Raw genomic sequence first — 12,077 nt, 5'->3', positions numbered from 1 at the left:
TTTTTAAATGCTTTAAAACCTCCTATATCCTTCTGCAGTCACATGTCAACTGCACACATCTTACTCCAAGATGTGAAGAATGACTGTGTGAGTCACTACTGTGCTTCACAGACATCTGCGGAAGGAGAAAACTCCAAGTAGGACTGCATTTCTCTACTGAAAGTCCTACACAAAGCAGTCAGTACTGAATCAAATAGATCAGTCATACACAAAGAAAAGCTAAAAATAAACAGTTATCTTTGAGGTTGGGGAGATGACTCAGTCCTGGAGCACTTGCTCTGCATGCAATAGCCCTAAAACAAACAACACCTGGAGTGACCCCTCAGCACCAGCAGGTATGGCCCCCAAACAAACAAGAAAATCAGTATCTGTGATGTTAAAACTTTCAAAGTCTATGAGTCAAAAAGTCCCCATGTTGACCGGCCTAGGTTGGGCTTAAATCCCTGTCCTTCAGGCTTGGGAGGGTCTCTCTCTCCCTTCCTGGAGCAGGATTTTTAGCAGCACGGGCGGGCAGCTGGCAGACCTCCGCATGTGCCAGCGGCCTTTTGGCCTGGCCTAGGGTAGGGGGGGCCCGGACCCGGGTCACCCGGCCCCCCTCTCCCCCTTTCCTCCGGATCTCCAGGTGGGTTTCTGGGAGGAGCTGATGGGGCACCCTGGGTTTTTCCCCACTCCCAGGCCGGGTCTGGGGACCGGCCTAGGTTGGGCTTAAATCCCTGTCCTTCAGGCTTGGGAGGGTCTCTCTCTCCCTTCCTGGAGCAGGATTTTTAGCAGCACGGGCGGGCAGCTGGCAGACCTCCGCATGTGCCAGCGGCCTTTTGGCCTGGCCTAGGGTAGGGGGGGCCCGGACCTGGGTCACCCGGCCCCCCTCTCCCCCTTTCCTCCGGATCTCCAGGTGGGTTTCTGGGAGGAGCTGATGGGGCACCCTGGGTTTTTCCCCACTCCCAGACCGGCTCCAGGGTTGGCTTAGGGGGTGGCGTTTGATCTGGGGGGTGGCAGATAACTACTCAGCTATACTCAGGCTGTCACTGGCAATCTCATACCAGTGTACATTTTGAAACCGCGCGGGGGCGGTTTCCCAACCACCAGTACCCCTGATTTACCCTTCTTACCTTCAGTAACAAACAGTTTTAATCTCTGTCCAAAGACATACAGTAGATCTTACAAATCTCAGAACTATTTAGAAGGACATAAATCGAACACATATTGAACACATATATATTTTGAATATTTTATGATTATTTTCTTTAACTGCTGTAACTCTCTATTCTTCTACCATCATGTTTCTATCCACTTTTCATCTTGTCTTTTCTTTGTAAGCTGTATAGTAAGGATTGTTGGTGGAAATGTCCCTCAGTTTGATGCCTATGATTGAACTATGTCATGGAAATTGCTGGTCTTGTTCCTATTGCCTCCAAATGCACCAATAACGCTTCATGGCATTGATCCTTGTTTGCATAGACACATTAAAATGGGAAAACACTATACATACAGATTAGTTATTATCTAATAAATCTCATTACAATGTACCTTACACCCTGAACATTGATATAATGACCTGGCACAGGCCTCAGATGAATGGGCATTCTCCATTCACACTGGAACCAGGCACGCTACCTACGAAACATCCAAGGTCTTTTATAGCAACAGTTGGAAGCAGTCCTCTACCAGGAAAGACACTACCAAGGGTCTGACATCGACCTCCTAAAAAGACACCTCCGTTTACACTGAGAAGACGTGACAACAACAATGACCTGCGATAAGACGTGACAACAACAATGACCTGCTCTACAGGACATGGTTCTCTCTATTGCCCCTTAAGTGTGAGATGAAACGAGAGAATGCTCTGCACCATCCTGACTGCTATATGAGACATGCAGACTCCAGGATCTTTAATACAGAAGCATGATACCAACAACAGAGACTATGTGAGGAATGCAGGTGTATTGCCACTACAGACGATGACTTGAATTGGACAAACTAGTTTGCCTGGAGCCTAGAGTCAGCCCTGTGCCAGGAAACTTCAGGGGTAGGGTCTCCATCTATTTAGACCATAATTTGTCTTTCCATGTCCCTTATGTTTTGGTGGGCCTATGCAAACAAATGCCACTTTAATATCATTTTTTACTATGGTCCCTTGACTCCAATCCTTAAGAAAAACAACCCACTAAAACTTTTGAGGTTAATTTAAACTAGTAAGCATGTGCATGGATCTAGATAAATGTACTTTGCCCTCAATGTTTAAAGAGTTACATAAGTCTAATATCTTTAGATTATATGGTGTGCTGCTAAGAAATAATATGTACTACAACAGGGGATTTGAGGGACAAAGTAATGGTATGGTACATGGGTTCAGTTTTGTTTTTCTTAATGTTCTTTGGCTGAAAGTATAAGGCTGGGATATCATCGATGGGACTACTGAGAATCCTGTTTATGGGGGATTGGGCTTCCACTGTAACTTTAGCCTGTCCTCTTTCTTTGCATCTTTGTTGTCATAATTAAAATAAAAAAATTAAAAAAAAAAAAAAAGTCCCCATGTTCCCTTCAGAGAACTTATTCTAAGTCTGAACACAAATCTAACCATTTGGGTGCTGGGTTCAGTGAGAATGATAACAGAACCTATCCCTCAAGGGGAAAGGCGCATGTGCATATAAATACATTCTAAGGTTCTGGTGACGTGCCTCAGGAGCTCATATTCCCCAAATGATCAAAAAAAGTATTAACCTGGGACCAGTGAGGTGGCGCTAGAGGTAAGGTGTCTGCCTTGCAAGCGCTAGCCAAGGAAGGACCGCGGTTCGATCCCCTGGCGTCCCATATGGTCCCCCCACGCCAGGGACAATTTCTGAGTGCTTAGCCAGGAGTAACCCCTAAGCATCAAATGAGTGTAGCCTCAAAAACCAAAAAAAAAAAAAAAAAGTATTAACACAAAATTGCTCTCTCCAGGAGCAGACCATCAAACACCACTTTTAATGACAATTCACCTTCACCGTACCATTTAGTGCTTAAATAGGACTGGCTAATCTGGCTAAAGAATACATTCTCTAGGGCCAGAGCAATAATACAGTAGGTAGGGCATTTGCCTTGCACACACAGGGTTTGATCCCTGAGCATCATATATAGTCACCGAGCACCACCAGGGTTTTTCCCTGAGTGTAGAGCCAGAAATAAGCGCTGAACATCGAGGGGAGCAGCCCTCTAACACCCAAGCCCCAAAGTGTCCAAACATTGTTCTTTACCTCTGAATGAGAGGTTGATGAGGGAAAAATCTCATATATTTTGTCCACACTTTTAGCTAGCTCTGCAACTTACTGGGTTGTTTCTGGGGTAGAAAGGATCATGCTCTTGCCCTCTCTTTTCTTCCAGCTGAGTTAAGTACTCTGCCATTCTCTCTTTTCGTTTTCTTTTCATCCAGACCCGGAGCTCTCTTCTCTCCTTCTCAGTTCTTTGTGGATGTCTACCAGAAGAACGCTGAACACTGAAAAAAATTTTTTTTAATTTTTATTGTAACCAAAGTGCATTACAAATCTTTCACTGCATCATTTATGGTACATAGTGACAATGAGTGAGGGGCATTCCCACCACCAATGCTGTCCTCCCTCTGCCCCTGTTCCCAGTATGCGTCCCATATCTCCCTCCTCTACCCCCCAGTATGCTAGTGCAACTGGTCTCCCCTTTACAGCTTGTTATAGATTGAGCATTTATTCTACCATCATTGGAGATAAAAAGGATAAGAAAAAGGGGAGAAAAAATTTTGGTGACAACTACCAAAAAAAAGAGAGAGAGAAAAGAAAAAAAAGAAAAATGGAAGAAAAAAGAAAAAAATGGACCCGGCAAATGAAAATAAATCTCTAAATAATAATCACAAGAGTGAAAAAGAATGAGAAAAGTGGAAGAAAAAAGAGAAGAAAAATAAAGTAAAAAACTAACAAATCAAAACAAAACAAGAAAAAGTATGGGTGCTGGAGTGGTAGGGTTTGGCATTCCCCCACTTTTTTTTTTTTTTTTTTTTGCATAGGCACAGTAAGCATTGGGGAAGAAAGGGAATTCCTGTGGCCTAAGGGATTCAGGGTTTCTCTATCTTTGAAGCATACCATCATGGGATCAACCCCTGGCTCCATATTGAACACTGAGAAATTTAACCATTAAGGTACCACTTGATATTTAATTTCTTGTGAAAATAAGTATCAACTCAGTTCCTGCCCTTTTTTTGTTTTTGTTTTTGGATCACACCTGGTGGTACTCAGGGGTTACTCCTGACTCTGTGCTCAGAAATCGCTCCAGGCAGGCTGGGGAACCATATGGAATGCTGGGAATTGAACCACTGTCTATCCTGAGTTGGTCGTGTACAAGGCAAATGCCCTACCATTGTGTTATTACTCCGGCCTCTCAGTTCCTGCCTTTAAGGTAAAGTCCTGTCATTAGGTTGAATCTATTTCTATTTCATTTCCCCTTTTTCCTCTTGTTGCCACTGAATATGGATGAATATTATGATGAATATGGATCATACACACACTTGGCTGCATTGCTGCCAAGATCAAACTCAAGGCCTGATGCTTGCAGGACAGGTATCTGACCACTGAGCCATCCTAAACCTCAAAATACTGTTCATTTGGACAAACCTCACCCATTAAAAAGTAGTCAACAGGGGGCCAGAGCAATGGTACAGTGGTAGGGCATTTGCCTTGCACGTGGCTGACCCAGGACAGACCTTAGTTGGATCCCTGGCATCCCATATGATCCCCCAAGCCAGGAACAATTTCTGAGCACTTAGCCAGGAGTAATCCGTGAGTATGGCAGAGTATATCACCAGGTATGGCTCAAAAACTAAAAAAAAAAAAAAAAAAAAAAAAAAGTAGTCAGCATGAGGAAGAAGCAATACCACAGGGGGGAAGACATTTGCCTTGCACACAGCCGACCTGGTTCGATCCCTAGTATTCCATATGGTCCTTCAAGCCTGCCAGAAGTAATCCCAGATCGCCATACAGCCCATAAACAAACAAACAAGATCAATAAACCAATAGCAAAATTCACAAAGAAAGGGAGGGAAAGAGAAACTTAATAAACCAAATTAGAAATAAAAAGGAGGAGGTTACTACAGATACTACAGAAATTCAAAAGGTAATCAGAAATTACTTTGAGAAACTCTAAGCCACAAAACAAGAGAACCTGGAAGAGGGTTTAATCAAGGTGATCTGGAATATCGGAATAGGTCTATCACTATGGAGAAAATTAAAATGATAAACAAAAGTCTTCCCAAAAACAAAAACCTAGGCCCAGTTGGATTCACTACTAAATTTGAATTCTCTCAAACCTTTCAAGAGAACTTACTGGCAATCCTTTTTAGGCTCTTCCGGGAAACTGAAAAAAATAGAAACATTCCCCAATTCTGTGAAGCTAATATCACCCTACCAAAAGAGACAGAGATGTCACAAAAAAAAAAAAAAAAAAGAGAGAGAGAGCAAACTGTAGACCAATATCCTTGATGAACACAAATGCAAAGATCCTCAACAAAATCCTAGCAAATAGGATCCAACTATCTAATTAAGAATGTCATACACCATAACCAAATAGGATTTATTTAAGAGATGCAAGGATGGTTTTACATATAAAAGTCAATCAATGAATATACCATATCAACAAAAGGAAAAAGAAAAATCATATGATCATATCAATAGATGCAGAGAAAGGATTTGATTAGGTCCAAGACCCATTCATAATAAAATACTCTCAGCAAGATGGGAATGAAAGAAATTTTTCTCAATAGAGTCATGGCCATTAACCACAAACCCATGGCTAATTTTATACTCAATGGGGAAAAATTTAAAGCCTTTCCTCTAAAATCTGGCACAAGACAAGGCTGCCCCCTCTCACCACTCCTATTAAACCTAGTACTGGAAGTATTTGCATATCAATCAGGTAAGAAAAAGATACTAAGGGCTTCATAATAGGAAAAGAAGTCAAGCTCTCATTGTTTGCAGATGACATGATACTATAGTTAGAAAATCCTAAAGACTCTACCAAAAAGCTTTTAGAAATAGATTTGTATAGCATAGTGACAGGCTACAAAATTAACACACAAAAATCAATGGCATCCTGGGGCTGGAGCTATAGCACAGCGAGAAGGTGTTTGCCTTGCACACAGCTGACCCAGGACAGAACTAGGTTAGATCCCCAGCATCCCATATGGTCTCCCAAGTCAGGAGCAATTTCTGAGCACAGAGCCAGGAGAAAACCCTGAGTGTCACTGGGTGTGGCCCCAAAACCAAAAAAAAAAAAAATCAGCTCTCAAGAGTCTGACTGAAGGTAGGGGTAGACCTATCCACTGCTTTTTGACCCCTACCTGCTTTGGCTCCAGCAGACTGATTTTGAGGGCCACACCTGCTGCTTTGTGATCCCTGGGTCCAACCAAAAAGAACTCAGGGGAAAAAAAAAAAAAAGCGCGGCCGCTCTGCTTTGCTCCGCGGCCACACACTTTTTATATAGTACGAACCCCATTGCAATACACAGAAATACAGTTAAGGGTGACAATGAAGAAACAACGAAGGACAACTGCATGCGTGGGGTATGAGGATGGCAGCTCTGATGAGCCAAAAAGTGCCAACTACCTGGTTGACCTCTCAGAAAGGGAGTTTAGAGTGGAGATATGGAAGATGTTCATGGAACTCAAGGGGAACATAGATCGATCTGAACCGATCACAAATATGGAAATTAGAAAATGCCAAACTGAAATAATGGGTCTGAAAAATGCAGTAGAGTTAATGCAAAACTCTATGGAAAGCCTCTCCAGTAGAGTAACAGCAGCTGAAGACAGAATTAGTCAACTAGAAGATGAGAGGCATAATAACTCTATACAACAAAAGAGATTTGAAAAGAACCTCAAAGAAGATTTTGAACAAATGAAAATAGAAATGTTCGATAAATTCAACAGAAACAACATAAGAATCATTGGAGTCCCAGAAACACAGGAGGAGAATCCCCAGGAAGAATCAACAATCAAGGACATCATTACAAAGAATCCCCCAGAGATAATGACTGTATGCAACCAAATCCTGCATGCCCGAAGAGTACCAGCTAAAAGAGATCCAAAGAAAAGCACCCCAAGACACATCCTAGTCACAATGACAAATCCCACAGATATGAATAGGATACTGAAGCAGCAAGAGCCAAAAGGGAAATTACATTCAAAGGAGCATCCTTAAGATTTACAACAGACATGTCACAAGAAACTCTCAAGGCCAGAAGACAGTGGTGGGATATTGTGACAAGACTGAATGAAATGGAGGCTTCACTTAGAATAATGTACCCAGCTCGACTCAATGTTCAGGTTTGAAGGAAGGAGCCATAGCTTCACGGATAAACAACAGCTCAGAAATTTTACAGATACAAAACCAGCCTTAAAGGAGAAACTGAAAGGCCTAGTTTAAGACAAGATAGACCAACAGACACATCAATCTTTTAAATAAATATGGCATTAACTCACATGACAATCATCTCTCTCAATGTCAATGGATTAAATGGACCAATAAGAGGCACAGAGTGGCGAAATGGATCAAAAAGATGAACCCAACCTTCTGCTGCCTACAAGAAACACACCTGAATAGTCAGAACAAACATAGACTCAAAATCAAAGTCTGAAGGAAAATCATCCAAACAAACAACACCCTTAAAAAAGCTAGGGTGGAAATATTAATATCTGACAATGCAAACTTTAGACTCAGAAAAGTTGTAAGGGATAAAGATGGACACTATGTACTAATCAAGAGATATGTATAGCAGGAAGAAATCGCAATATTAGATATATTTGCACCTAATGAAAAATGGCATCCTTATATACAAATAATGATAGAGAAGAAAAGGACCTTAAAAAAACAATAGTGTCACAGAAACTCAAGTACCTTGGAGGCATCTTAACTAAAGAGGTGAAAGGCCTATACAAAAAAAAAAATTACAAAACACTGCTCCAAAAAATAAAGGAGAACAAAGAAACAGAGACATACCCTACTCATAGATCAGGAGGATTAACATCATTAAAATGGCAATACTCGGGGCCGGGCGGTGGCGCTGGAGGTAAGGTGCCTGCCTTGCCTGTGCTAGCCTAGGACGGACCGCGGTTCGATCCCCCGGCATCCCATATGGTCCCCCAAGAAGCCAGGAGCAACTTCTGAGCGCATAGCCAGGAGTAACCCCTGAGCGTCACAGGGTGTGGCCCAAAAACAAAACAAACAAACAAAAAAAAGGCAATACTCCCCAAAATATTGTACAGATTTAATGCAATTCCTCAGGATACCCATGATATTTTTCAAAGAAGTGGATCAAACAGTCCTGAAATTCATTTAGAACAATAAATGCCCATGAAAGCTAAAGCAGTTCTTAGGAAAAAAAGAAAATGGGAGGCATTACTTTCCCCAACTTTAAGTTATACTACAAAGCATTAAACATTAAAACAGCATTGTACTGGAATAAAGACAGACCTGCAGATCAATGGAATAAATTTGAATATTCAGAGAATGACCACCAGAGATAAAATCAATTAATCTTTGATAAACGGGTAAGAAACATAAAGTGGAGCAAGAAAAGCCTCTTCAACAAGTAGAGTGATGGGGCACTCCACTTGTTGAAGACACTTTTCATGGGGCAAGCAGTAAGGCTTGCCTGCGCTATGACAATTTGATCCCCTGGCATCCCATATGGTCTCTCAAGCCAAGAGTACTTTCTGAGCACATAGCCAGGAGTAACCCCTGAGTATCTCAGATATGCCCCCCCCCCCAAAAAAAGAAAAAAATCTGTAACCATGTTGCTTACAAAAATAGATAATTTTTAATAATCAAAATCTTTTGTAGGGAGAGGGGGAGTTTGGGTATAGGGACTGTATGTGGTGCCAAGCATTGGACCATCTTGGACACATACAAAAGCAAATGCCTGACCTACTACTGTACTATCTCTCTGACACCTGAATCAGAAGCATTTTAACTAGGTTAAGGGAATTATTTAATACTTACCTGAAGATTTTCTGAGCTTGCTCTTCTGTTAAACCGAGCTCTTGGCTGGAAACCCCATTTTTTGTGAGAAGGTCATTGATAATGTCAGCAATATCAGTAAGTCCAGTTACCTGGAGTGCATCTACTGAAACGCTTCATGGCCAAGACAATGGAAGAAATGCAAATCAATGTCTACAACTAATTACAGTAAACAAAAGTGAACAAGGATTACTATTTTCTCACACAAAAGTGCTATTTAACAAGTGATGCATTCATATATGCTCTCTCCTCACACCCAAGTGCTCTTTAAGAAAGCAAGCATAGTAGGGGTCGGAGAGATAGCACAGTGGTAGGGTATCTGCCTTGCATGCAGAAGGACAGTGGTTCGAATCCCGGCATCCCATATGGTCCCCCGAGCCTGCCAGGGGCGATTTCTGAGCATAGAGCAAGGAGTAGCCTCTGAGTGCTGCCATGTGTGTAACCCAAAAACAAAACAAACGAAAAAAGCAAGCAAGCATGGGAGCTGGAGTGATAGCTCAATGGTAAGGCGTTTGTATTGCACACGACCAACCTGGGCTTGATCCCTGACATCCCATATGGTCCCCAAGCCTGCCAGGAGTGATTTCTGAGTGCAGGGCTAGGAGTAATTCCTGAGAGCCACCAGGTGTGGCCCCAAAACAAAACAAAATAATAATAAAATAAAATAAAATAAAAAGGCAAGCATGAGGCAAGAGAGATAGTACAAAGAATAAAGTTTGGCTTTGCATGCAGCCACTATTGGTTAAAATCCTGAGCACCACATGCGGTCCCCTGAGAACAGCCAGGTGTACTTTCAAGCACAGAGCCAGGAATAGTCAGTCCCTAAGCACTTTCAGGTGTGGCCCCAAAACAAAAACAACAAAAATCAAACATAGGCCCAAGAGGCAGCCTCTGTTAGTCCTGCCTACTTAGAGCTAATATATATGCAATTAAAAGAAAACGTACTCAGTGTGTTCTGATTACACATGCCAAACAATAAAGGATCTAATACAATAATCATCAGTTTCTTAAAACATTCCATTCCTCTTGGGAACTTACTCCTTTGAGCCACAAAAATCAGGCAGCATGGAAATCAGATACATATAAAAACAGAACTTCCACCGAAGAGATAGCTTGGAGGTAAGGCGTTTGTCTTTCATGCAGAAGGTCAATGGTTCGAATCCCAGCATCCCATAGGTCCCCAGTGCCTGCCAGGGGTGATTTCTGAGCATGGAGCCAGGAATAACCCCTGAGCACTGCCGGGTGTGACCCAAAAACCAAAACAAAACCAAAACAAAACAAAACAGAATTTCCAACCTTAAGTAAAATGGTGAGTTAATTCTTAAGATACTTACCTCTCAAATAACTCCTGATTATTCATACCTTAGAAAAATATAGTTATTAATAAGTTATTAATAGTTATTTTCCTACTACCAATAAATCTGATTTATAAATTATATAACCAGAAACAAATTTTTTCCTTTCTCCCTCCTTCTTTTTTTCCCTTCCTCCCTCCCATCCTTCCTTCCCTTCCTTCTTTCCTCCCCCACCTTATTTCCTTCTTTCCTACTTTGTTCCTTCTTTCATTTTTCTCCCTTTCTCCTTTCCTTCCTTCCCTTCTTTTTCCTTCCTCTCTCCCTCCCACCCTTCTATCAAACTCCTACCCTTCCTTCCTTCCTTCCTTCCTTCCTTCCTTCCTTCCTTCCTTCCTTCCTTCCTTCCTTCCTTCCTTCCTTCCTTCCTTCCTTCCTTCCAACAAATATTTGATACCTCCAAACTGATTAACAGATATGTATCTCTATATGCATAGATATATAGATCTTCATCAACCCTACATTGGCAAGCACCCTACTTGTATATTTCTCCAGACCCTGAATGGACAAGTTTTAACCTCCCTTCTCCCAAATATACTAAATATTACAAAGTGGCTTCTTTTCCATTCATTCAGACACTCCCAGTGATTACTTATCAGTAACATTATACTAAAAATTGCATATAAATGGGAAAATGATGAAAATTACCAGGGTACGTTGAATTCTGCTCACTGGAAAGGCTGACTACAGAATCAGCAGAAGTGAATACACTAGTTTTGGGACTAGAATGAGTTTTTGGCTCAAAAAGTTCAGCTATATCTTCTTTATAGTTTTGATCTTCTTTGTCCATAGGTACTGGGAGATGCACTAATCCAGAATACATGTGACAATTGGGAAAAAAAAAGAGCAGAAAAAATAAGTCACATAGTGAAGATACAACACTTAGTTAATATTTCCACATAAAAACATGTATTTGTTAGAAATTGGTAACATATCACTCAGAGAGCTCTCTGTTACATAACAAAATATTTTAGTTGTATGTTTAAAATTAAAGTTCTTGGGCCCAAAAAAGATAGTACAATGGGTAGGGTCATTATGACCTGGGTTCAATACCTCACATCCCATACGGTCCTCCAAGCCTGCCAGGAGTGATTCCTAAGTGCAAAGCCAGGTGTAACCACTGCATACTGCTGAATTTGGCCCAGAAGCAAACACAAAAGTAAAAACAAAAAAGTTCTCCCTTAGTAAAAACTAATTAAATGCATTATCAAGTTCAGAAAGTATGGTGGACTGAGCTGGAGTGATGAGGCCCACGTCCTGGTACAAAAAAACATAGAAATTCCAATTTCTTTTTTTAAAGAATTAAAAGATGTTGGTGAGTGGAGAAAAAAAGGATTGATCACATTCAAGTCCTAAAAATAAATTCTTTGATATCAGACAAGAAAAAAAAATTCTAATCTGGGTCCCAAACATGCAATGGCACTGAAACAACACATAACACATAGCAACTAGAATTTCTGTAGAGCATGGCAAGGAGCACTGAGCTACCTCTTCATGGACCAGATGTGCACTAGGCATAGCCATGCGCACAGGGTGGTGATATGAAGTGATAGTACAGTGGGTAGAACACTTTGCATGCAGCAGATACAGGTTTAATCCTTGACTTCTCCTATAGCCACCTGAGCATTGCCAGGAATAATTCCTAAGCACAGAGCTAGATGTAAACTGAGCATCATCGGGTGTGCCCCCCCAAACAAAAAGTAAACATAAA

At 41.4% G+C, this 12,077-nt stretch overlaps 1 protein-coding gene across 1 annotated transcript in view; it reads right to left on the bottom strand.

Annotated features, from left to right (window-relative positions):
• Positions 1 to 12,077, bottom strand: part of CPLANE1 (ciliogenesis and planar polarity effector complex subunit 1) — a 154,953-nt gene that overhangs the window by 16,300 nt on the left and 126,576 nt on the right. The window contains 4 exon segments of the mRNA XM_049769035.1: positions 3,307 to 3,472; positions 8,997 to 9,128; positions 10,349 to 10,376; positions 11,015 to 11,173. Of these exon segments, the coding sequence (XP_049624992.1) occupies positions 3,307 to 3,472; positions 8,997 to 9,128; positions 10,349 to 10,376; positions 11,015 to 11,173 (485 nt within the window).

Source organism: Suncus etruscus, chromosome 2, assembly GCF_024139225.1.
Source record: "Suncus etruscus isolate mSunEtr1 chromosome 2, mSunEtr1.pri.cur, whole genome shotgun sequence".
Classification (NCBI taxonomy): domain Eukaryota; kingdom Metazoa; phylum Chordata; class Mammalia; order Eulipotyphla; family Soricidae; genus Suncus; species Suncus etruscus.
The sequence above is the reverse complement of the archived record's forward strand: the minus strand, read 5'-3'. Positions and strand labels throughout refer to the sequence as shown.